General features: G+C 42.0%; 1 protein-coding gene across 1 annotated transcript in view; it reads left to right on the top strand.

Moving 5' to 3' along the window:
• The window catches only part of Nell2 (neural EGFL like 2), a 301,332-nt gene that overhangs the window by 124,739 nt on the left and 150,928 nt on the right, over window positions 1-25,665 (top strand). The window contains exons 11-13 of the mRNA XM_052161466.1: window positions 4,970-5,061; window positions 8,345-8,447; window positions 18,381-18,509. Of these exons, the coding sequence (XP_052017426.1) occupies window positions 4,970-5,061; window positions 8,345-8,447; window positions 18,381-18,509 (324 nt within the window). The remainder of the gene's footprint in view (window positions 1-4,969; window positions 5,062-8,344; window positions 8,448-18,380; window positions 18,510-25,665) is intronic.

The raw sequence follows: 25,665 nt of genomic DNA, 5'->3' as shown, positions 1-25,665 counted from the left end.
GCATTGGCCATAGCTTTGGTAAAATGTATATGCCTATCATGATATCACCCTATCAGTTCTCCCCACATTGTCATAAGCATTGCTGGTTAATTTTGAACAGGCTGTGCATGTGAAATTCTGGCTTACAAAATCACGTAATTCATGATCCTAACGGCACTCCTCAGAGTTACATGGACAGCAAAGAGAGTCACTGTGATAGGTCACAGTCATAGGGAGCATGCCACTGACATGGTCTAACTGCTGTGGCCGGTTCTGACTGCAGAGGGGTTAGCTGCTTCATGCAGAAAGTGACCTGGGTGACTGATTGAAAGCTTCTTCTTAGATGAATCCCTATATTGGGATACATGGAGTTTCGCTTTCTCATATAGTAAGCTACATTCAATGCAATGTTTCTTTTTAATATATCCTAATTGTGCTTTCAGCAGTTAAATGATTTGAAGCTTAGGGCTGTAGAGCTGAGTCACAAGGAAGTTAGTGTTGCTTGTGCGTACAGGAACACTCTCGGTTATACAATGAAATTAGGAAAGAAATGAAAGCTTTCTGACTATAGACCCATGCATGCAATTAAATTAAAACAGAGCTTACTGATGCAAAGTCCTAGGAAGTGATTTTGTGTCTGGCAGTTCATTGGAGAATGGCTCTTCAGTTGTGGGAATCTGCACCTGGTCTTACCTTGCAGCATCTGCAGAGTTTAAAGCTGTCCGAGACTTTCATATTTGCACGGGAAGAACTTGGTTAAAAACACTATATAGAACTAATTCACTTTCCTTCCTATGTTAGATACTTGATCTTCCATTGGCTCAGTGTCCATAATTTACCCTCTGGCTATCCATCAAAAATTTTTCTCTTACAGTGAAACTACACTTTAAAAAAAAAATTAGAAGTTTGTATTCTCTCCTCAAAACTTGTTTATTAAGCATCTTGTACTTTCTGGGTCTTCCTTAGGTCTCTGCTCGTAAGACCTCTTAAAGGTCCACAGTGAGCAGCCTTTCAGAGCTCCTTGTCCCCAGTTCCATTGTCCCTCCTACTGTGAATTCTGGGAGCCTGGCTTCTGTGGTTGGCATTGCCCTGGCAGCTGGCTTTGTGTGCATTCCCAGTGTGAGGCCCAGGCAAAGAGCTGGGAGGCCTTAGGCAAAGAGCTGCCTATACTTCCTTACTGCCTTGTTCTCTGCACTAGGATGATAATGGTCACGAGTCAGCTCCTAGAAGGCCTCAGCATCACTCAGATCCACTCCTGTAAAACCTTTTCTTCCTCCTCTGGATTAGACACAAGCCAGTGAAGACCTGCTGTGATCCAGAGTCTGGTTCCTTGGCCAGCCCTTCAGTGTGTTCTTCTTCAACCTCTGTCCATCTGTCACTCTTCCAGAATTGATGTTCCTGTCTAATTTGTTTGTTTATCATTTATGAATTCTTTCATTGTAGAACACCGGTTTGAATTTTGTTGAAACGAGTTATAAGTGGGTCTGTCTACTTACTAAATAGCAGCTGCAGGAATCATGTCTCATTTATGTTTGAGTCTTGGTCCCCACAGAACGCCAGGCATGTTGAAGGAGCAGGGCACATTATTTTTGGGCTGTGGATGGTTGGTCTGCCTCGCTAGCTTCTTTTTGAGAAAGCCCAGACACTTTAATGGTGGTGTTTAGATTCATGCCACTCATGCTTTCAGAAGTCCTTATAGCTTTCAGAGTTTCTTCACAGTTTCTTTTTACAAAACATGGGAAAAGCAAATCCTGTTGGTATCGTGGATATTCCACATAGATATTAAAGATCACATTATTTCATCAAAATTCGATAAACTCACTTTGGGTTCCTCCTAAGGCAAGCTCAGCATCCTGGCCTGTTGTCTGAAAGAGTACAGCGCGCCCAGTCCTGTTGTCTGAAAGAGAGTACAGTGCACCCAGTCGCTTGTGCTTCCCTCTGCACAGCTCTGCTGGTCCTGTGTCCCACAAGCTGCCTGTTCACATCTCTTGAATTAGGAGTTTTGAGCAGAAGGTCCATCTGCTCCGAATGTCTATTAAATTATGCTAAGAATTTGCATAAGCAGAATTTACCCTTGTGATTTCACCGTTTCCTCTCACCTCTGTTTAAGAAAGGCTTCAGGATTTTTTTTCTGCTAGCCTCCCATGGAATTAAAGAGGCTGCAGCTACTGAGTCCTTCAGTAAGCTTTAAAACCTTTGAATTCAGGTGCTGAAGAGAAGTTAGAAAGGTTCATTTTCATTCTCTTATAAAATGCAGTATGTATTCAGTGTAAGTGAATGTACAGCAGGTCGGATTCTGGTACATTGAGTTAATGGGATTAACTAAGAAAAAAATGCACACTTTAAGTTACACACTGAAGAAATATTTAGCAATCATTTGGGTTTATTAAGTAAACACATATGCTATTTTAGTTCATAATGTGACATACAGTGTACAACTGACATATCAGTTGTTTCATTTTAAATATTCATGAGTGAACAACTTTCAGCCAGCCTGTAACATAATTTATATAATTAAGTTGTACTATTTTCCAGCTAGCTCCCTAAAATTTATAACCCATTCTCTAGTAGATGTATTTGTGTAGTTGAGTTTGTTATTACAAGCTGGGTAGGGGGATTAGCTGAAGAATGACTTTTTAAAACATCTGTATAGTTTCCATTATTTAAATATATTCCTTTAAATAAGCAACTAATTTCTAAAAGATGAAAGTTAAATTACAAACTTTGGCATTAATATTTATACAATAATATCAGTCCAAATATGTCTGATTTCAAACTTATTGATTGCCACTGACAAGTTATGTTTTTAAGTATGCGAGGAATTTTAAATCCCCAAGAGTAAAATAATACTTTTGATTCATATAAACAGAAGTTAAAGGAAAGATATGTGTTGATATTGTAAGTTCCATTCAGCTAGAATTTATTAAAAATGGGGAATAAAGTGCTAGAGTCTGTTTGCATCAGACAATCATCTTCTACCATCTCCGGGTAGATTTGTATTGTGTGGGGAATTTAAGCATCTAGGATAGGTGCTTTCCACAAAACCAGTGCAAAACTGCAAAGCAGAATCAGTTGAGAGTCTAAGACCTGAAGCCAGATAGTGATCCTAAGGTCAGGCTGCTCAGTGTGGGGGAACTCAGGCTCTGTCCAGGACATAAGAGCATGTACAGTGTGAGCTGATTATTTCAAAGTAAAAGAAACCTTCCTTAGTTCAGTTTTAAGTACTTTGCAAGTTTCATAAAGAAATGACTGGAGATCTATGTAGCTTAAACACTTACAACATGCTTCCAAGTTTCTGAGGTATGTTTAAAAATTTTCTGTCATTGAAATGGAAACATTCATTCATCTCAATGTCTTAAATGAGGTGTCTCAACGTAGGAATATCCATGTAAAGTAATACAAACTAAAAAGCATATAGCTTACATGTGCACAGTGTAATGAAAAGGGCTTGCTAGTCTGTCCTAAAATTCTATAGCATATTAAAATGGACCAGGCAGTTGTTGCAACCTAAGTGCCCACTTAGGGGTCTTAAGGATAGGGCCTGCCATCAGCCAGTCAGGTAACTGCGAGCCTTGTCATTTCCTTCCCCTTTTTATTGTGAATAGAGCTTTTCTCATTTAACATGCTGATTGAGGCTCCCCCTCCTTCTCCTCCCAGTTCCTCCCCACCTCTCCTCATTCACATCTATCTGCCCCCTTCCATCTCTTATTACAAAACAATCAGGTTGCTAAGGAGTAATAATATCATGTAATTTGATAGAACAAAAGCTGACGTACAGGAACAGGACAGCACAAACAGAAGGAAAAGAGCCCGAGACACAGATGGGCAAACAGAGACCCACGCTTTCCCTATACACAGGAATCTTGTAAAAACACTAAACCAGAAGCTATCATATATATGCAGAGGAACTATAGGGTAAAAAGAAAGAGACATATGAACAAATGCAATAAAAATAACAAACGAGATACAACTTTTAAAAGCCGTGACTCATTTTGAAACAAAGACCCTCCAAAGATGCTGTTGAAACCACTTCCTGTTGACCATCCACTGTGCTATATCTGGTCTACCCTTAGGAGTAGTTCATTTCCCTATGGCGTCCTAGTGGAGAAAATGAAATTTCCATTTGTGAGAGGTTATCCACTGGAGATAGCTTCTGGGTTAGAATGGGGGCATGTATCTTCAGCTCTAGGAGCCCATCTGGTACAGACCCGTGCAGGCCCTGTCCATGCCGCCACAGTCTCTGTGAGATCATAGGTGTATAGTTCCTATTGATCCTCCATCCCCTCTGTCTTCTCTTCTAGTAGTATTATTTCTCCTCCTCTTCCTCGTCCTCCTCCTCCTCCTTCTTTTTCTCCTCCTCCTCTTCCTCCTTCTTCTTCTCCTCCTCTTCCTCCTCTTCTTCTTCTTCCTCCTCCTCCTCCTTTTCCTCCTCCTCCTCTTTCTTCTATAAGGTTCCGTGGGCCCGAGGGGAGGGATTTGATAGGGACATCCCCTTTATGGTGGAGTGTTCTGAGGTCTTACTGTGGGTGTCTGTACTTGTTCTGAGGTCTTACTGTGGGTGTCTGTACTTGTTCTGAGGTCTTACTGTGGGTGTCTGTACTTGTTCCAGCTGCTGCGAGGGGAAGCTTTTCTGATGATGCCTGAGCTGGGCCCTGACCTGCCCTGGGTGTATTCATTGTCTAGGGACTGAAAAGATGTAATATGTTTTAAGCATATGAGACTTAAAAAGAAGTCAGAGTCCAAAGGTCCTTTCCAGAGTCTTAGTCTGGCAACTCTGAATACCTTATTTTCCCCTTCTTGCCTGGTTTCCCTCTCTTGACCTAGTTTTCATGATGCTAATTAAAGTTTATATATACATTCCTTACAGGAGACTGAATGTATGGTTTTAGTCATTGAGTCATAAAAGAATAAAATAGTAAGGAAATGGTCTGCACATCTCTGCACCATGTTTCCTAACAAGACTTTGGTGTGTGTCTCTTTTATTTTAAAGCAACTTGCCAGTTCCAAGGACGGAGCTACTTTGAGGGAGAAAGAAACACAGTCTACTCATCTTCTGGAATGTGTGTCCTGTATGAATGCAAGGTAAGCTGGTTCTCAGGGCTCTTCCAGAATCATCCCGATTGTGTGAACACCATGAATGTTTCCTTACAAACTCCCCACCCCCAACAATACTCCTTTCCAATCCTAACTCAAAGAGAAAGTCGGACTCTCCATGATAGTTCAGACAGGAACACATTTCCATGATCTTTGTAAACTTGTAAGCTACTTGTTATGAATCAGTCTTACAACAGATGGAAACAGTTACTTGGTCAAATCAGTAAATGAAACTGAAAAGTTTCTAGTTCAAATCAACTCCTTGCTTGCTGTTGTGAGGACAAAGGAAGAGAGTACAGATTGCATCTGTCATCCCTCATGATGTTGACTCTGGTAAGAAATATCACTGGGCTAATTGGAAAATAAAACATGAAACAATCTAGTAAGCATTAATTGTCATGCAGAGCTATATCATAGATATTAATTTTAAATGGATCCCTGAAGCAAATACTGTAGATTGTCTCTGTCTTGTGGAAGTTGACTTGAAATACAGCAAGGCAAAGCACAGAAGGCAATGCCATGGCCCACAAAGAGCATATGAAGAGCCACAGGAAATGGGGTTGGCTCTCCAGGTCAAAGCAGAATCCCATAGGAAAGCATCACACCAGTCAAAGCTAGATCTTCATTAGAGCTTTAAATTTCCCCTTGAATATCACTTATTCATGGATTTGACAATCCAGAGATCATATGTAGTATTAAAATTAAATACAAATGATTTAATCGGAGTGTATCAATAAACAACTAGCTCTAGAATTTTTAAGGGCTGGGGAAAATAATGTCTCAAGGGTTTTTCCAAGATCTATAAGATTTTAAAGAAGGTCCACTTCATGCACATCCATCAGAGAATTGTGAGGATAAGGCAATCAGAGATGCTAAGAGGTAGACCTGTGTCAGGAGGGATGGGGGGCTGTGGATTCTTGTCTTTATTCTGTTGCCCAGGGGGCTCCTTTTATTTACAGTTTGCTTCCCTATGCTGTGGTTCCTCTCTTAAAGATAAGAGAATCAATTCTTAGGACTGTGCCCACAAATCAGAGCTCCTATCTCCACATGGAATCTCTTCCCAGCATTCCCATCCCATGCTATTCCCACTGGGGTGTGTCCCACAGTGGAGCATGACTTGGGGTATGCTCTAGTCATTCCAAAACAAGAAAAGGGAACTAGAGAAAAATGCAGTTTGAAGCAGACAGACACCTTTTGGTTGGTCTTTATATGTGACCTCTAATTCTGAAATATGCACTGTATATTTGAACCTCTGAGGGCGTTTGATGTCTCTTAGTGTTTGTGGGTTTGATAACATTGATGGGACACATTTGCTAGGACAGTTGCTTACCTAATGCTAAATGTGCTATAAGATAATTTCATCTTAAATCAGGTCACTTAGAGGTCTGGATATAAGCAACACTGCAAGTATTCAGTGTTCATTAGGGGAGTGGTGCCCTTTGGTTTTCTCTGCTCTCGACTCCTCATTGTCCAACAGGAGCGTGAGGCACAGACATGATTTGTTGAGTTCAATTTTTAGTCCATATATCTAAAAGATCTTTCAACTTGAAATTTTTAAAAATAATTAATGGAACATTAATTAATAATTAATGGAAAAATAATTTTAAAACATTTTCCATTCTTTGAGCAATGTCTTTGAAATCGTATATATCACAGTGTTCAAGAGCATATGTAGCTAGTGGCTGTGGGCTGAATAGCATATCCCTGTTGAATCATCCTGCTTCTGTGATTCTTGACTAAATTCTTGGCATTCAGGCCCTCTGCTGTCTCCTTTTTTTCCAGGCCCCTTGGCTTCTGAATTCCCAACTTTATGTAACAGATCTATTTGTCGTCTTTCCATCATCTGTACTGTCAATTCCAGTGCTTTATTATTTTATTATCAGTCTTGATAAGGGGCTTTGGCTTTAATAGGTGCACAGAACAATGTCATGGTTTTGAACATAAGAGCACCAGAGCTGAAATGACTGTTGTAGCAAAGGTCAGCTAGGGCAGGAGTACACTTCATATACATCTTCTGCTGCTTTCTTGGAGAGACAGTATGATTTGCAAATATAAGCCAAGAAAAGCAATTATTCAAATGCATATTTCCTCATGAAAGAAATTCCTAGCAATGATATAAAAAAGAAAACTCAAGGTATTGAGCAGCAGATAAAATGGAAGCCTCTTACCCTGAGACTTCCCTGTCATGTCTACACTGGCAACATATGGAGCACCATTAGGATCCTTGTTGGTGATCACAGAAGACAGTGCAGAAGGGGCCAAGTGTTTGTTCTGGGGTATCTCTACTCCAGGTGTCCAAAAAGTAGGTTCTATTTTGCTGTCTCCCAAGAGGATTTCATCTAGTTGGTTGCTAGACCATGATGCTGATGCTGATGCTGTTACATTTTTTTTTCATTCAAGAATTCCAACTGTGTGCCAGAAAAGTATCCTTAAATATTGGCCCACGAGATACATATTTGGCTATCATATTCATGGTAGTTTGGAGCAAGTACATCGGTATTCTTTACAAACTCATCTGAGTTGGAACGTGTTTCTCTCTCTTGTTCACTCCCTCTCTTTCTGTCTCTCATTCCCCCTCTCTCTTTCTGTCTCTCATTCCCCCATCTCTCTTTCACACATACACATAATACATGAGAGGGGGGAGGGAGGGAGGGAGGTAGACACACACACACACACACAGAGAGAGAGAGAGAGAGAGAGAGAGAGAGACAGAGACAGAGAGAGACAGAGAGAGAGAGACAGAGAGAAACAGAGACAGAGACAGAGAGAGACAGAGATTGGGTCTCATTGTGTACCTCTCACAGGCATGGATCTTACTGTGTATGCCAGGCTGATCTTGATGTCACAGAGTTCTATGACAAATGATGGATATGCACCACAACACCCAGCAAGACTCTTCTTATCAGAACTTTGAAACAACCTCATACAAAAATCCCAGCTTAGTTTGCTGACTTGACATGTGTTGAATTCAGAGTGCATTGTTACTGTAGTCTAAGCTCTGTCTTTGCTTAGCTTGCCACTGTATTTATAAATCTGTTGGAAAACTAACACACATTTCCAAGGTTACGTGGACATCTGGATGTTGAGGGCCTGGCTGCAGTGTGTTGGGCTTTGACACCCAGGGTCACTGACTCCCTGTGAAGGCTTGCCAAATGAGAGTTAGTACAATGTAGGTATGACCCAGTGGCCTGGGCAGAGGTCTTCTGACTGTAACTCTCCAGTCAAGTCCTAATTATGAAACTGCAGGCATCTCTTTTCTGTTGTCCAATAGGATCAGACCATGAAGCTTGTTGAGAACATTGGCTGCCCACCTTTAGATTGTCCCGAGTCTCATCAGATTGCCTTGTCTCACAGCTGCTGCAAGGTTTGTAAAGGTAAGGTTTGATGAAGTAATGCCATTCTCAGCAAGGATGTGGGTGCGAATGGAGGAAGTTAAAGAACACAAACTGCAGTCAGAAAGACACCTGCAGCATGCTTAATCTTACCCATGGAGTTAACAAGTAAATATCATCAAAGGAGTGCGGGATAGCACAGTGGTTAGTAGATCCCATGTAGGCACAGAGAATGGACAGTGGAGAAAGATGGCCGCTAGACCCAGGGTGCAGGGGGATGGGAAGATGATTTCTTATCTTCTGTGGCTCAGTAAGATCTGCATGGCTTACAGTTAACTGGGTATTTCAGATTTCGTAACAAAAAAGGCTTGGAGCATTCTTAATAGAAAGAAGTGGAATGTGTCTGAGGTGATATATATGCCAATTACCCTACTCAAGCCATTGTGCATTGTATACATCTACTGAAATGTCACTAGCTATCCCATAATACGCACAATTACCAGCTGCCAGTTAAAAACAAAAACATATTAAAAGACTTATATACAAGAGTTTTTGTAGGAGGATAATATAACTGTTATGCATGAGAAATTTTGATGAATTAATCCGTTTGATTAATAGCATTTTCCCTGAATTTGTAACACGGTGGGAAACCCTGAGCCCTTTGGTGAATTATAACAGAGATGCTCCCAGGCATTTTTTGCCACATGTACCTGTCTCTGGGTCCGACCTCTAAACCCGAGTCAGCTCTTCATTGCTGGAGTTAGTTATCCTTCTGATAGCTTTGCTCTCATCTCTCCACGGATTGTTTCTCCAGCTGACCTACATGCAGAAACAGACTGCAGCAGATTTCCTGCTTGCATCAGGTCTACTCTTAATCATGCATTGGCTTCACAGCAACAGTGAAGACAGGCTGCATGACAGGCTGCATCGGCAGGCTGCATCGGAAGGCTGCACCACTTCTTTTTTGTTGCCTCTGACTTGATAAACCTAGAACCATGAGTACCCCAGTCCTAGCGTTTTAGTTCACTGTTAGCAAGCAGCAACTGAAGGGGGTTTAAAAAGAGAGAATGGGGCGTTTAGAGAATGTGGCACGGCAGTGTGGGGGAAGGGGGTGCCCAGGCGGGCCCGTGCCCAGGTACCTCTTCCCCCTGAAAGACCACACACACAGACATGGTATAGAATAGAGTTTATTCAGGGCAGAGGATGGGAGTTAATGGCATAGTGGAGGTAGAGAAAGGCAGAGAGAGAAAGAGGAGAGAATAGAGGGTAGAGAGTAGATAAGTGAAGGAGTGGAGGCCGGCCATGACCACGTGGAGAGGGGAAGGGGAGGACATGGGCAGAGTGATGAGAGTGCCAAGAGGTGAGAGCGATGAGAGAGAGAGAGGAGGGGCAAGCAGCCCCTTTTATAGTGGGCCAGGTCTATGGAGCGGGCATACCTGGCTCTTGCCAGGTAAGTGTGGGGTGGAGCTTAGACAGAATACCAACAGCAACACCCTTTGCAGATGCGATTGGGCTGCTCCAGGAGCCAGTGACTTTCCCTCACTAGAGGGTCACAAACCTAATGGTTCAAGCATTAAAGTTAAGCAATAATTGTATAGACTCTTTAAGACCTTGTCACTTATGAGAGCCTGAGACCTGACCTGTGTTAGTATGAGGTTGCACATGCGTGTGTACCTCCTGCTGCAGACTGCGCTTCAGGGAAAGACTGAGTCTTTGTATTCATCTGTACCTTAGCACTGGAGAGATGTCTGGAGCAGAGTAGATGTCCTTAGTGACATATTGAGAATAGAGTAACCATCCCAGGTACAGTGTGCTCATATGTAGAGACAGCACACGTCATGCTGATGTAAAGCACAGCTCTCAAAGGAAAAGGTAAATGTACACTTTGGAAAATGAATACCATTTTGTTTCCGTTTACATTATTCCATTACCAGGAAGGGGGGTATTTGGACTGTAAATATATAAATAAAATAATTCAATAACAAAAAATAGATGTAATTTTTTCCATCCCTGTTTTGCACAGGGATGTGCTGGGCTTTTTGTTTTCTTCCTTTTTATTTTTTTATTTTGTTTTGTTCTGCTCACTCATTTTCATCCATCACATGAAAAGTTTTAATTTTTTAATGTTGTTATTTGTTGCATATGTGAGCATATATGCACAGGCCACAGTGCACCAGTGAGTCGAGGCCAGAGGATTGCAGGAATTGGTTCTCTCCTTCCACCATATATGTTATAGAGATTGAATTCGCGTCAGTAGACTGGGCAGCAATTCTTTTGTCCATCCAAACCATCTTGCCAGCCTAAAGAAGAATTACAAAAAAAAAAAAAATCTCTGTTCTACATGTGGTTATATAGACATTACATGATGGCTTAAGACCTGGTCTTCCCAGAAGAGAACTTTCAAGGTATCTGTTAGCAATTAGAGAGAGCTCCTATGAAAGGAACCGCCCTCATCCGGACAAACAGTGCAGACTGTTGGAGCTTTCTCCTCACTACCCTGAGTCTGTGCTTGGCAGATCTGTGCAGTCTGATCAACTTCAACAGTGCTCATTTCAGTCATTTCATCCGGACTTTCAGTTTGCAGCCCAACCAGAGAGATTTTGGCAGCCTGTTGTAGTTATCATGTCCTAATTCTTCTTACACTTACATGCAGACAATATTAACAGGGTTTTTAATAAAATGTGTTCTGGGTGACTTCTAAGCTAGTGCCAGCAGGAACACACTTTATGGAATTGTAATCCATTGCTGCAGATCAAACTTTCCTCAAACTTAGCAGCACCTCAAGACCATGTCGTTATTGTGGATGTGAGTGTTTGGGTCATTCGTTTAGGTAGGCTGACTAGGTGGTTCTACTTCTTCAAATGTTGACTGGCGTTACTCTGTGCCGTTAGATAGAAGCCGGGCAGGAATGACTGTTTTAGGAAGACCCTACTCTTGGCCTAGAATCTTGGTAGAGATGGCCGAGACCCTTGCTACAGTCATGAGACACAGCCATGCAACCCCTCTTTACATAGCCTCAGGCTGTTTCCTCCTGCCCTATCAGGCAGGGTGCTTGTCAGGCTTGTTATATGATGGCTTGAGAGTTCTATGGAAGCCTGGTATTAATACAGTATCACTTCCCCTATATTTCCTTGCTCAAGGCAGCCAAAGTCAGCCAAGATTCAAGGAAAGCAGGGCTAGACTCCACCACAGACAAGACGAAAGTGCACAAAACTGCTACACAACTGACTTTAACTTGACACATAACTGTCAACATGACACACCCTAGAGTCCTCTGAGAAGGGAGCCTTGAGGGATTGCTAAGATTGGATTTGTCTGTGGACATGTTTGACTTTTTAAACAGTATGGAAGGTCTCAGTCCACTGTAAGTGGTAGCATTCCTTGCGTAGGAAGTCCTGGTCTATTAGAAAGCTAAACATGAGCCTCACTGACCAAGCAACATTCATTGTTCTGCGCTTCTTGCTGCACGCAATAGCAAGCTCTAAGCTTCTGCCTTTAGTTCCTCTCAAGTCTTCGCTCAGTGGTGGATTGTGGCCTGGGATTGGAAGTCCAGTTAACTCTTTCCCTTCCAGAGTTGGTTTTGGTCAGTGTTTCTGTCACAGCAACAGGAACCACAGTACAATGGTGACTATCTCCAATTCAGTATAAGGCTTGAGGGGAGGGGTTGCTCAGAGATTAAGCTATCATCACAGTAGTCAGTTAGAGTGTAACGGGACAAGCTGTGTGAGAAGCTGACCTGTGGCCCTGGGTGTTAGGAGACACTCTGCTCACATGATTTCTGAGCATTAATATGTTTCAAAACACAAGTGAATAAATGGAAAATTAGCCACAAGACATCATTCCATAGTTAAACTGCTCATATCAAAATGCATTTACATAGAATGGCAGAGTTTCCCAATGATTCCTCATCTCCAGTAGTCTGCTTTAATTGATATGAAATGGACCCCATGACATCACTCTTTCTAAACATCTATGGTAAATTGAGTGGCCTTGACTTTGAAGGTCAGACTTAGATAATAGTTGAACTCAAACTAACATTCAACTAATTGCTTCTGCCTCCCTTGTTAGTAATAGGGCCTCTAAATTGCCCAACCTGACCTTCAGTTTGTAATCTTCCTGCCTCTGCCTCCCTTGCAGCTGGCTTGCAGACATGCATCAACACATCCCCCTAGAGTTGGACCTTCTGAAAGCATTTTGAACCTGAAGGATTTCAGGCTTGACTGACCTCACATATGCAGGACAAGTAAAGGAATTCCCCCAATCTCTGACTTTCAGGTGAAGAAGTCCAGTTCCCAAGTCTTAAATCTCAATTCACTCTTTCATGTTCGTTGTGACAAATTCATTTGTCAGAGAAATGGCCTCCAGTTTTCCGCCCCAAGCCTAGCATTAAAGACACAGTGTTAACCTCTGAATGAACATGTGGCTCAGAACTGGTTGGTAGGTGTCCTTGAGGGCCACCATGACACCAAATTCTTGGTCTTATTCCTGACATTTGGGCAGGAATTAGAACCAACTCAAACCCACCAACACTGTTTCCTATGCTTTCGGCACGGGCCACCTTTGAAAGCAGGAGTCAGGAAGGCCTAGGCAGACAGCTCTGCGGTTTACTGTTGGGAACCTTGGAAGGCAGGGGGCAACAGGCACGAGCCAGAGCTCCTGAGGGAGAGATGGAATCCTTACACACACAGTGCATACAGGGTTATGTCTACATTCCTCTCGCTCGCTCTCCTCCCTTGACACTCCTACCCTCTGTTTACAAGCCTCACACCTTAGTTACGTGTGAGGAGCATTGTGGATGCGCTGTAGGTTTGTATCTTTCACTTGTGAGTAATTCCTACTCCTCACAATAGTCAATAGTTACGTTCATGACTTTCTTTTTCTATGTCTTACTAATATTATTACAATGGTTGTCACTTTCAGTCTCGTGGCTCAGCGACAGGGTTTACACATTGACCCTAGAGGCTTCAGAAGGACACTGGCATGTAGATTCTGTTTTCTTGTTATGCACCTTGATCTACACTTTAGAAAACACTGGGAACATCTATTAGCTTTCAGACTAGACACAGCTACATTAGCATTTTTTAACGGGTGTGTGACAAACACTGAATTCTATTGGCTTGGTCAGAAAATGGACTCTGTAGACCCCCTGTCTTAGTTTCATCACTGAAGAGACACCATGACCAGTGAAACTTTTATAAAAGATAACATTTAATTGGGGCTGGCTTAGAGTTTCAGAGGCAGGAATTGTGGGCAGAATGCAGAAAGTCATGGTGCTGGAGAAGGAGCTGAGAGTTCTACATCTTGGGCTGAAGGCAGCCAGAAGGAGTCTCTCTTCTGCACGTGGAGGAGTCTGAGCATTAGGACACCTCAAAGCTCTACCTGCAGTGACACACTTCCTCCAACAAGGCCACACCTATTCCATCAAGGTCATACCTCCCAAAAGTTCCACTTCCCATTAGCTAAGCACATTCAAACAACTACAATCCCCAAAGTAGATAGTAAACTGACTTCAGTGCTGTATGTCTCAGATTTCAGACCCAGCTCATGGCTGTGTACCTCTCTCTCCTCTGAGGTTTGGGGTCTGCAAGTGTTCTCAAGTAGACCACTGACATGTTTATGCTCTTAGTCATAGTGTGATGATTCATAGTTAGTAAATGTTTAATATCCTCACGAGATAAGTGAAAGCCCCAGGTCTGAACTTCAGTGGCCTGCCTTAGCCAGCACTGAAGAAATTATTTTGTTTAGACCAGTGGTATGCGTTTATTGATGCATCTTTGCCCTGCACAGAGTCCATTCTCCTGAATGGATTGGGTCAAAAGTCAGGGTGAGTGCGTCCCTGCAGAGTCTAACTAGGTTTTTCACCACCCCAAATATGACAAGTCCTTGCCTAATGTCTACTGTCAACCCAGTTAATGTTCACCACGAAGTTCCTGGCTGCCCTCTCTCCTGCTCTGTCACCAGCACACACACAGCTCTTGTCACCTGTGTGTTCCTTTCTCTGCTCTCTCGCTTATGGACAAAGGATTTTTTATTTTTATTTTTATTTTGTATTAGACATTTTCTTTATTTACATTTCAAATTTTATCCCCTCCGAAAACCCCCTATCCCATTCCCCCTCCCCCTGCTCACCAACCCACCCACCCTGCTTTCTTGTCCTGGCATTCCCCTATACTGGGGCATCAAGCCTTCTCAGTCCCTTATTTTTATAGGAAGGTTTATTCTCAGCAGGAACACACAGAGCTCTATGTATTCTTGCAAAGACAGTGGCAGTGAGTTACAAAGACCTAAAACCTAAAATACAGTGGAAGAAAACAGAGGCTGAGCCATGTTAGATGAGAACTCTGCTTCAGGCTGTAGCAAATGCTGGAGTTGATGCTATGCTACAGATGTTAGCATCTGATGTTGGATAATTAGTACCAGATTAGTGGTTCTTGTCATCACCCACACACTGCGGCACCTGTGCAGAGGAGATCTCATTTGAACCCTACACTTTTATAAGGCAGGAGTCGATCCTAATTTTATAACTGATAAAGTAGAGTGGCTGAGAAGGATGGATTAGCTTTCACAGACTGTCACTTATGCAGTCTATCGTGGCAGAGATTGGATCTTGTGGAGAGCTGGGTCTGCAGCTCCAGAAGCCATGCATGCACATTGCATGTACAGCAGTGAGGGTGCAGACGGCACTGACCACATGCAGAGCGAGCGTCTACAGGATACAAATAAACTGCTCATTGCATCTACATCCCCTGCACATTAGTAGATGGTATCCAGACTCTGAGATTTGACTTTCCAGAGGAGCCAACAAACTGTGTGTGTGTGTGTGTGTGTGTGTGTGTGTGTGTGTGTGTGTGTAGAACACATTTTATATACCTTTTGAATATATTTTATAATAAATGGAGTTTGATGACTGAAAATTTTAGTTTGCACATCTTTGGGTTAATAAATAACCCAAGCATGTCTTAACTTTTGTCTAAAAAATGTGAAAATGGGACCATATTCTTTTCTTCTACTTGGAAAATATCTCGAGATGAGCAATCCCTTCCTGGTGTGTATATGTATGGTGTATGATGCTTCAATGGCCTGCCTTAGCTAGCACTGAAGAAATTATTTTGATTAGACCTGCGATAGGTGTTGATTGATGTATCTTTGCTCTGCACAGAGTCCATTCTCCTGAATGGGTTTGGGTCAAAAGTCAGGGTGAGTGCGTCCCTCCAGAGTCTAACTAGGTCTCTCACCACCCCAAGTACGACAAGTCCTTGCCTAATGGCTAGCTCAGGCAGGCCACTCAGCCCAGACCTACAGCAGGTCCTAATGTTACTGAGGTGGGAATGAACATGGAGTGGAGTTGGAAAAGTGGCACAGCCAAAATAAGAAGGGACGCACAGAGTGCCCTAGATCAGCTGGGGGACGCTAGAAACAAGAGGCAAGTTTACAAAGTGCAAAGGTAATGATTTGAAGTAAGTAAACTCAAGAAAGCAAAGGAGTAAAAACTCACCAGGTAACGCCCATAGAGTTACATCTAAAACAGAGTTGAGACTCTGGGAAAACCAGAGATCTGGCACTATCCCGGCACTCGATTGTGGAGTTTCCTATGTACTTGTAAGACTGATCTATTTTAATATACTTTCCTCTTATTCAGGTTAAAAAGAAAGGTTTTTGGATTTTAAATTTTACTTTGTATGCAGAACCACTGGGACTGATAGTAGAAAATTTTTACGTGAAACTATTTCCCCTTAGGTATTGTAAAATGCCAATGAAATGCATTTTAAGAAATTCGATCCTAATTTAGTTACTTAAAAATGAAAGACAGAAAATAACCCTCAAAGAAAGCTTTACATTTTCAAATTTAAATTGTGTAAATTTTTCTCTTGAGAATTTTGCTTCCAAATATTTAGTCTTAATCCAGAGACATAATGTTATAAAGAGAAGTCAACTTTCTAAGTGATTAAAGGGGTATCAATAACTCTATTTTTGTCTTTATACACTTATAATTTTTAAAATGATGATTTTATAGCATTCACTCTCCATTCGATGTTGTTCTACCTCCTCTAGATGACACTTTCTGTGCCCCAGGTCCATTGGTCTTCTTCAGGTTTGTTAAGTTGCCTCAGTAATGTTTCATTGTAAATTGTAGCTGAGTTCGATGTAACTCTGCAGTGGGATTGAAAGTCGTCCAGGCAGTGAGAGATCAGAGTGTGCCTCAGTAGGTGAAAGTGGGCACCAGCTTCATTACACAGAAGGAATGCCCATGGAGATGTTTTCAACTCTATGTCATTCCTGGCTATATAGATACGAGCTTATTTTAAGTCCTTCTTGTCCTCTGATAGATGGGATGAAACCATAAATCACCAGGCAGCTTGAAGCTTTTGCGGTAAAGTATGCATTAGGCAATTTAAAAATTTGTTGGATGACCCACAATCATGTAATCTCCATTTAAGATGGATTCCACCTCTCAGCCTTCCCATTTCGGCATTTTAGATATCATTGTACAGGGGTTTCAATAGAAGAAAAATCCTTATGGACGGCATGTGGTTGGTGTCACTGTTTATAAAAGTTTCATTTTTTCTTTCTTATCAAAAAGACTCTGGGATCTGTGAAAATCCTATTACTCATAAAAACTTTCTTCTTTTGGGTGAATATAGACTGTCATGCACATTTTCAGACAAAATTAGGTTAAAGTGATGTAATTTTCATTTTGAACATCTTTTGAACAATTCTTTAATGCTTAATCTTCTTCATCCCTTAAATATTGTTGGGCACATTTTCCTCTGGCTTGATGGATGCCAAAGGACCAATGTGTGTTACCATGCGTTAGCACCTTTACTGTAACATTCATTTTAAACTCAGTGAATCCTTGTTTTAAATATGTAGAGAGCTATCCTAAGATGATGAAGGACTGTCTAGTGTTTGTAAAGTCAGTAACCAAAAAAAGATATGAATGCATTTGAAGTTGAAATGAATTGAGTCAAACGAAGAAAGAACTCTTTTTTAAATCATTAAATCACAGCAGCCATGGGTGTCTGCCTGAGGTCTGCACATTAATGAGCATGGCCACACCCAGGCGTGGATAGAAGAGGGGCTCAGGGCCTTCTCCTCATGGGGGAGCCCTTTGCTCAGAGAGCAAGGGCTATCCAGGGGTTCAGGGAGAAGGGAGGCTTTGCTGTGTGGCCACTGGTAACTACACACAGACGGTCCTGGTTAAATAAAATGGGTAACAAAACCAAAAGTCATGAATGTGAGGAAGGGCCTGCTGGTGGGCGTGGTAGAGAGAAAAGGGAGTAGGTGACATGGTGGTCAGAATATATAATATGCATGTGTTAAATTGTCAAGTAATAAGCCTGATAAGACTTTAGAGTCCAGAGCTTCAAAATGAATACTCTTCCTTATTTGTTTTTCTTTTGCTTTTTTGCTTGTTGGTTTGTTTGAGGCAGGGTTTCTCTGTATCACACTGACTGTCCTGGAACTCAGTCTGCAGAGCAGGCTGGCTTTGAACTCAGAGATTCACCGGCCTCTGCCTCTGCCTCTGCCTCTGCCTCTGCCTCTGCCTCTGCCTCTGCCCCTGCCCCTGCCTCTGCCCCTGCCCCTGCCCCTGCCCCTGCCTCTCCTGAATGCTGGAATTAAAGGCTTGTGCCACCACTGCCTAGAACTAACTTACTTTCTTTCTTTCTTTCTTTCTTTCTTTCTTTCTTTCTTTCTTTCTTTCTTTCTTTCTTTCCTTCTTTCCCTTCCTTCCTTCTATTAATTCTGGTTTGTTTGTTTTTTCTTTGCCTGCCATTTATTTTCTAAAGAGAGAGGGAGAGAAAGAGGGCATGGAGTTGGATGGATGGAAAGGTGGGAGGATCTGGGAGGAATTGGGGGTTGGGCAGGGAACCATGATCAGAATATAGTCTATGAAAAAAAATTCAATAAAAAAGGAAGCCATGGAGCAATTTGTCCTGCCACAGTTTTATTCAGCCTAACACGTTCTTCTTCCAGGCTATGACTTCTGTTCTGAGAAGCATACCTGCATGGAGAACTCGGTCTGCAGGAACCTGAATGACAGGGCTGTGTGCAGCTGCAGGGATGGTTTCCGGGCTCTCCGGGAGGACAACGCCTACTGTGAAGGTAATCCTTATATTCCAGTGTAGCATGGCTGTATAAATCTGCCGTGACTTTAGCATGCAAAATTTATTAATTTCCCAGGTTGTCAAGTTGATGGGCCCATTAGAAGCAATGAGTTTAATCTGAAGCATATTAATCAGCTAAAAATAATTATCTTTCAAATTAGACTTTTTCAGCTATCTGCTAATAAGCTAATATGGCTGTTGCTTGAATTAGAACAATGTCTTCACTATGAAATTGCCTTCTCTTTTTCATAATTAGATATTCAGGTAGCTCATGCATTGATATGATCATGACAGCTCACAGCCCGAATCACACTTGGATTTTTCTAGACATTGTTGTGTAACAAAGGTAGTCAATTACCAGGAAGTTAAAGTGTCAACTGCTACTTTCTTCTGCTGCTGTTTGTACCCTCAGGGGTCATTTGCATGCTCTATTTTACTTAAGAAATAGACCCAATAGAAAATATCATGTCTTGTTTTTTTTTTAAATTAATATTCAAGGTAGTTTGTTATCTCGGAGATGATGCAGATACAGTGAAGTGGCCACACGGTTTATTTGGCTTCAGCTGTGCTACTGTAGATTCCCCAAATTCCAGTGACACTGGAATTTACACTTCCGAGGGGCTCATATTTAAACCTAAACCATCAATGGGTTAATGTATGAAAATTGACCTGCTGGCATTGGGTACTTGGGGGACTTAGAGGTTTCATTTTACCCCTGCAGCTGTCCAGCTCACACCACAGGTCACTGGAGGCAAAGAGCCTGTGCTGACCACAGCCTCAGTTCATTCCTGTGAGAACTGGCTGGCTCTGGGGAAACCACCTTGTACAGTTTCCTTTGGAATTAGGTAGATTTTCTCTGTATGAGAATTGGAATTCATTTTTACAGCTGCCTTTGGATCAAGAATTTCTTTCAGTGCTTCTTCTTCAGGCCAGAAGGGACCCTTGCTTCCATTTATGCAGAAAGACGGATTCATGGCTTTCCACCCCCATTAATAATGCAAATGTATTTAAAGTTATTTTAATAGATCTTAGATAAGGAATGGATTTTTACTTTGTGATTTTTTTCTTACTGAACATGGAGTTGAATTTTCTTAGCATAATTATCTAATTTCATCATAATAGTTAAGTACCCTTATATGTAATGAGCTCTCCTGATATTATTAATGTGCATATATAACCACTGATACAAAAAACATATGTAACCAATGATGCAAATGCATATGTCTTCTTGAACCTAAATCTTCTGATCATTTTTTAGCTGATTCTTTTGTTAACTTTATGCACTTATTATATAATAAGTATTTGTTGAGCATTCAGTATCTAGCAAGCACTTTTGTATGCACTGGGCAGTAAATGGTGAGCAAAATGATTAAACTTGCATGCTCAGGAGCTTTACATCCTAGGAGGAGGAGGACAGGGTAAGCTGGTAACCATGGAGAAGATAATTGGAAGTGGTAGAAAATCATGGAAAGGAAGTGAAACAGATGGTGGTCTGGAAGTGACAGGACATTCCTGTAAGTAGGATGCTCAGCCTTTGAAGTGGCTGTCCCTTGGGTCTCTTGATGATAAGGAAAGGACTTAGAAAGACTTGGGACAGTTCATTCCAACTAGAAGGAACAGCATGAGGAAAAGCCCTAGGTAGAAGTAAACTTGGAATGCTCTAGAGATAGCGAGAAAAATAATATGATGTTAAAAGCAAAGTAGAAGCTTCAGTTGAAGAGTTAATAGGGCCAGCACGTGTCACTGGTTTGTAAGGACGCCAGGCCACAATTTCACATAGATATTCTTGTACTCAAATGGGACAGGTTATGAACTGGTGCTAGTGTGGGAGATGAACTGTATATTCAAGAGAGACTAGGGAAAGGCTATTGTAGAAGTTTTGGCAACGATGGCCTGGTGTAAGTCAGAAAAATGACAGAGATGTGATGAGGGTGAATACATTCACAGTGTGTTTTCAGAGTAGAAGTCAACAGTCCATGCTAATGGTTTATGATGGTGCAGGACTGACGAAGGGCTCCAGGGGAGTCGGGATTTGGAGGTTAAACAACACATAGATACTGTTATTTATAGAGATGGGCAACAGCCTAAGAAGCTAGAGATTTAGAGATACTCTTTGCTTAAATTGTTCCCAATTTTGTTCCAGCTGCAAGTTTGTATCTACATATAGCTGTTTCTATCTTGAATGTATCATGCTGAAATGTTGTATAATCTTGTTCTTGGTCATTTGAAGATATGACCCTCAAAACTTGAGAAAATGACGGAAGGATGTTGTAGAAACTTTGAAATTTTTATACACGAGGGCATCTAATTTATTTGTACTATTGGCTATTCACGCAGTATTGGTCTAGTTAGGGAAACAGTCTTTTGATGTTATGTGAGGCATGGTCTCATGTATCCCCAGTCTGGCATTAAAGTCCCCACATAGCCAAGGGTGACCTTGAACTTCTGGTACTATATGACACTATCAACCAAAGTTCTGATATTACAAGTGTAGTCTTGTGTTACCACATCTGGTTTATACTGTACTGGAAATCAAAACCATTACCTCCTCTACTCTAAGCAAGCACTCGGCCAACAGAACTGCATCCTCAGTCTCTTGGAACATATTCTCTTTTTTAAAAAAATGTTTCACATATGTATCCAACTATTTATCTATCATCTATAGCATATACATGTGTGTATACACACACACACATATATACACACATATATATTTGTGTGTGTATGACATGCTTGTATACACATATGTGCATATGTGCCAATGCATATGTGGATGTTAGAGAACAATTTGCAAGAGCTGATTTTCTGCTCCCACTTGTGGGTCCTGATAAATACCTTTACAGACCGATCCATCTTGCCAGACCTCCTTGGCAATATTCTTATCAAGTTCGCCTTTGGTTTTTATTCTAGCATTGTTGCTAATTGTTGAGTGTTTGGACTTTTTAGACACAATACATATTTTGAATGTTGATGTGGCATTACATGATACTTCTCAGTCTCTGGTTTCTTAGAGCCCTGGCCCTGTAAAAAACAAAATAGATTTTTACATTAAAAGGAAGTGAATGATAGTTTGTTAGTGACATAAATTTTATTTCCTAAATCTGTGAGGTTGTTTTACTGCTCCAGCTATAATTGTGGTTATTGATTTGGACTGTAGTGTTCCTGTTCAGTGCTACTACAGCATCAGAAAATGTTAAAGTTGATTTATTCAGCACACATACATTTATTGAATGCCTTTCTTGTATGAGGTTAGTGCTAAGTGTGAAGCCATACATGGAGGTGCACATGGCTGGTGCTACCTCAGGCAAAGAAGACAACAAATCTATTATTAAAAACATTTTACTAATGTGACAAGTACCTTGAAAGAGAAATAGATTACCAAAGAGCCAGTCTAGGTAAGTGTTGGGATTCGGAAACTTTTGTGCAGAGTTTAATTCTGAAATGTGAAGGATGCGTGAAGGCAGCGAGCCTTAGATGGGACAGAAGAAATCTCCTATGTGGAAGAGCCAGGCTTCTTGGGAGGAAAGACGCACATTAGGAGATAAAGGGCAGATGGAGTGAGACAGAGAGCGGAGGCAGCAGTGCCTATGAGAGGCAGGATGAGACACAGAGCACTGGCTGTCACAGGCTGCCATATACACAGGCTTATCCGGTCACGTGACAGAACACCTGGCAACAGCTCCTTAAAGAGAAAGAAAGATCTTTACAGCCCCTCCTTGCAGAGCAGGTTAGAGGGACAGGGGTGGTTCAGGGCTGGCCAGCAGGAGTGTGGAGCAGCTGCTGCAAGGTGTAGGCAGTCGGGAAGCAGAGACAGCACAAGAAGCAGTGTCTGAGCCTTACGAGCCTCTCTGTAAGTGACCAATTTAGTGCGTCTGGAATCCGAGTCCCAAAGGTTACACAGCCTTCCCAAACAATGATGGCCTCTGCAAAGTCAAGGACTCCGGCAGGTCTGAGCCTGGGGAACACAAGCCTAAGCTTGGAAAGGGTGGCACTGCCCGGCTTCACCCCTCCCCTTCCCTCTCCCTTGCTAAACCTTGACATTACATTCCTGAAGCTCACCGCCAAGGTCTAGTCTCATATGTGGCTGCTCTGTATTGCCTGACTCATTCCTGAGGCTGATCACCAAGGTCCAGCTATCAAAACATCAAGGTCCAGCAATGAAATTTCATTATTTTGACGACCCTAATTAAAATACGTGCTCAGAACTTCCCAATCCATCAGAGCTCATTTTGACACACTTTCCCTCTTCCAATTAACATGTGGTGCAGCCATTTGCTGGTATTTCTGCCTGCTTCAGATTCTGCCTCCTTTTCTCTTTTCTTTACCTAATAAAGGATCTCTTTGTGTTTAGTTTGCCCTTGGAAATCACCATTTGGTGTGTTGTCTGTGGCTAATCTGGGGTCTAGAGGGAGGAGCCCACAGTACGCGGGTACCTTCACAAAGTGTCCCAACACTTGAACCCATGCGAGACATTTCATATTCAATCCATAACAGAGTTTCATTGAGGCACAAAGGTCTTGGTCACATGTTTTTAAGGCAATCACTTCAGCTGTGAGGCAGAAGTGGGAAAGACAGCCTGCTGGGAAATGGTGGTACTTACATGGTAGTGGAGAAATGGACACACTGAAGAGCCGCTGTGAGGTTCTGAGGGTTGACTGGTGATCATGGATGACGAAGAAGGCATGGAAGTTGATTCTCTGGTTTCAAACCAAAAGTAGATGAATGCTGACGAGGCTCACTTAAGGGAGAGGTTGGGAACATGGTCTTGGGTTAGTTCTGTTTATGGCGTATTTATTTAAATAATGAGTGGATGTGGCATTCAGTTACGGTTGGATATACAACAACATTCTTAAGTATGTAAATGACCCTTGAGTAAGTAGAAAGAATTATTTAGGGAATTTTAAGGAATATTAGAGCATTTTGTTTAAAAAAAGATAACAAAAGTGATGTGATAGCTAAAATGTTGGAGGGAAGAGAGAAGAGAGCAGCGCCCTAGAACCCCAGAGAAGAGCGGATTCCAAGCGAATGCTGCATGCTCCTTAGCTTATTTTCTGTGGCTACAGCAGAATACCCAAGACCAGTTGCTTTATAAACAACAGAAGTGTATTTGCCTTGTCTTTCTGGGACTCTGTGACGTTCTTAGAGCAGAGCACTGAGACCTGCTCACATCTGGTGAAAGTCTCCGTCCTGCCTCATGATAGGACCAAGGGTGCCACATGCTGACTCCAAGTAAATACACTCACTCCACTCCCCACTTTATAAAGCCATTACCGAAACTCCCCGTGTCTCCTCAAGGACCCCACCCCCTAGAACTGCTAGCACCTAAGTTTAGAGAGTGAAATTTTCACATGTCAACTTCCAGCAGACACAACTTCTGAGATATGAAGAAAAGCCCAGAAGGACTAAAAGGTGTCCTTGCCAATGAAGCTGACAAATGAGACTGGGGACATGAACGTCCCCCATTTGGGTGCAGCGGTGACAGTAGAGCCAGTTTGTACCTCTGAAGAGTATGTCCTAGAAGACATGGGCCTCCAGAAGGGAGAGAGGGGAAAGGAGACCTCAAGGACTTTGCTTCCAAACCTTTCTTTCTATACTTTTCAGTTACTTCCCTTCTTGTTTTCGAATTGAATTCTACAGGATATTAGTTGGGTTTTCTAGTGTTGTAATAAAACACCACGACAAAAAAAGCATCTTGGAAAGAAAAGGATTTATTTGGCTTCTGAGCCCTGGTCACAGTCCATTGAGGGAGGCCAAGGTGGTGTCCTGGAGTCAAGAACTGAAGCAGACACCGTGGAGGAACTCTGCTTACACCGTGTTCCCCATGGCTTGCTCTGACTGTTTCCTTAACAACAAATCTGGACCACTGGCTCAAGGTTGGCACTGCCTCCAGTGGGCTGATCCTGCCTACCCCAATTACTAATTAAGAAAACGCCCTTCAGACTTGCCTATGTATCACTATGGTGGAGGCATTTTCTTAGTCAAGGTTCCTTTTCCCAGAAAACCATAGCTGATGTCAAATTGACAAACAGCAACAGAAACACAAGGGACATACCACCAGCAGGATACAATTAGGAATTTTATGACCTCACAGCTTGCCCAGTGTTTAGATATAAAAGATCTGAGATATCTGAAGACTCGCTGGTATTTCCGTCTCCTGTGAACGCTATAGTCACTTCATTTCCCCTTTGAAAGTAGATATCTTTATCTACCCATTTCCTGTGGACTGTCTCCTGTGAGTTCTTGCTAAGGTTTTAAGTATTTACGTTTCATTTCATCTCTTTTTAGTTCATATGTGCTGTCTGGCCATTGTGCAGAATTTAGCTGGGAACTGTATTTTCAGGACGGTTCTCTGCTACACGTCAGTTTTCATTTTCAATCGGAAATGCCTGGACCTCTTGATACTTTGACGCTATCAGCTCTCCTCACCTGTGAGGGTCATGTTGGTGTTCTTGATCAGTGACCCCAGAACTCAGCCAATAAATCTCTCTTCGGTGCTGTAGGTTTTGGATGTCACAGCCACATCTGTCCATGTCAATCATAAGGAAGCAGCCATTCCCTGACTGCACTTCTCAAGGTCTCCAGGGGTTTTCTCTGCAAGCCTTTGATGATGCACTGAGAAGAGAGACTGTCTTACTGAAGTGAATCATGTGAAGAACTACATGTCATATATAATTATAAAAACTAGTCAGACACGTCGAATGTGTGTGTGTGTGTGTGTGTGTGTGTGTGTGTGTGTAGTCTGAAACCCAAAGCACATAACTCCTTATTGACAGAATTGTTTTCTGGACATGCTGTATTCAGTCTTTAGCATTTTAATGTCTGATTTTTTGTTTGTTTGTGTGTATGTGTTTTAGTGTATATGTGTATAAGTCAGCATCTGTCACAGTAGGTAATAACAACTATTATATAACAAATAATAATAAAATATTATTTTAAGCCATCAAGTCCAATTTGTGCCACCCAGGGACTCTTGGGTAAGTGGCCTCCTGTTGGATCACTGAGGTCCACTCACCAAGGGCCACACTCTGAAAAGGAACTTGACTTACCTCCCTGTCCTAGAGGTTATCAGCTGCCACTGACTCTCCAGCAGGGGTGGAAATTTTTACTCACCTCCCTTCTCCATGCTGAGATTTTTTCGAGCTCGGTCTTTCACA

The sequence above is a fragment of the Apodemus sylvaticus genome, chromosome 17, assembly GCF_947179515.1.
Source record: "Apodemus sylvaticus chromosome 17, mApoSyl1.1, whole genome shotgun sequence".
Classification (NCBI taxonomy): domain Eukaryota; kingdom Metazoa; phylum Chordata; class Mammalia; order Rodentia; family Muridae; genus Apodemus; species Apodemus sylvaticus.
The sequence above is the reverse complement of the archived record's forward strand: the minus strand, read 5'-3'. Positions and strand labels throughout refer to the sequence as shown.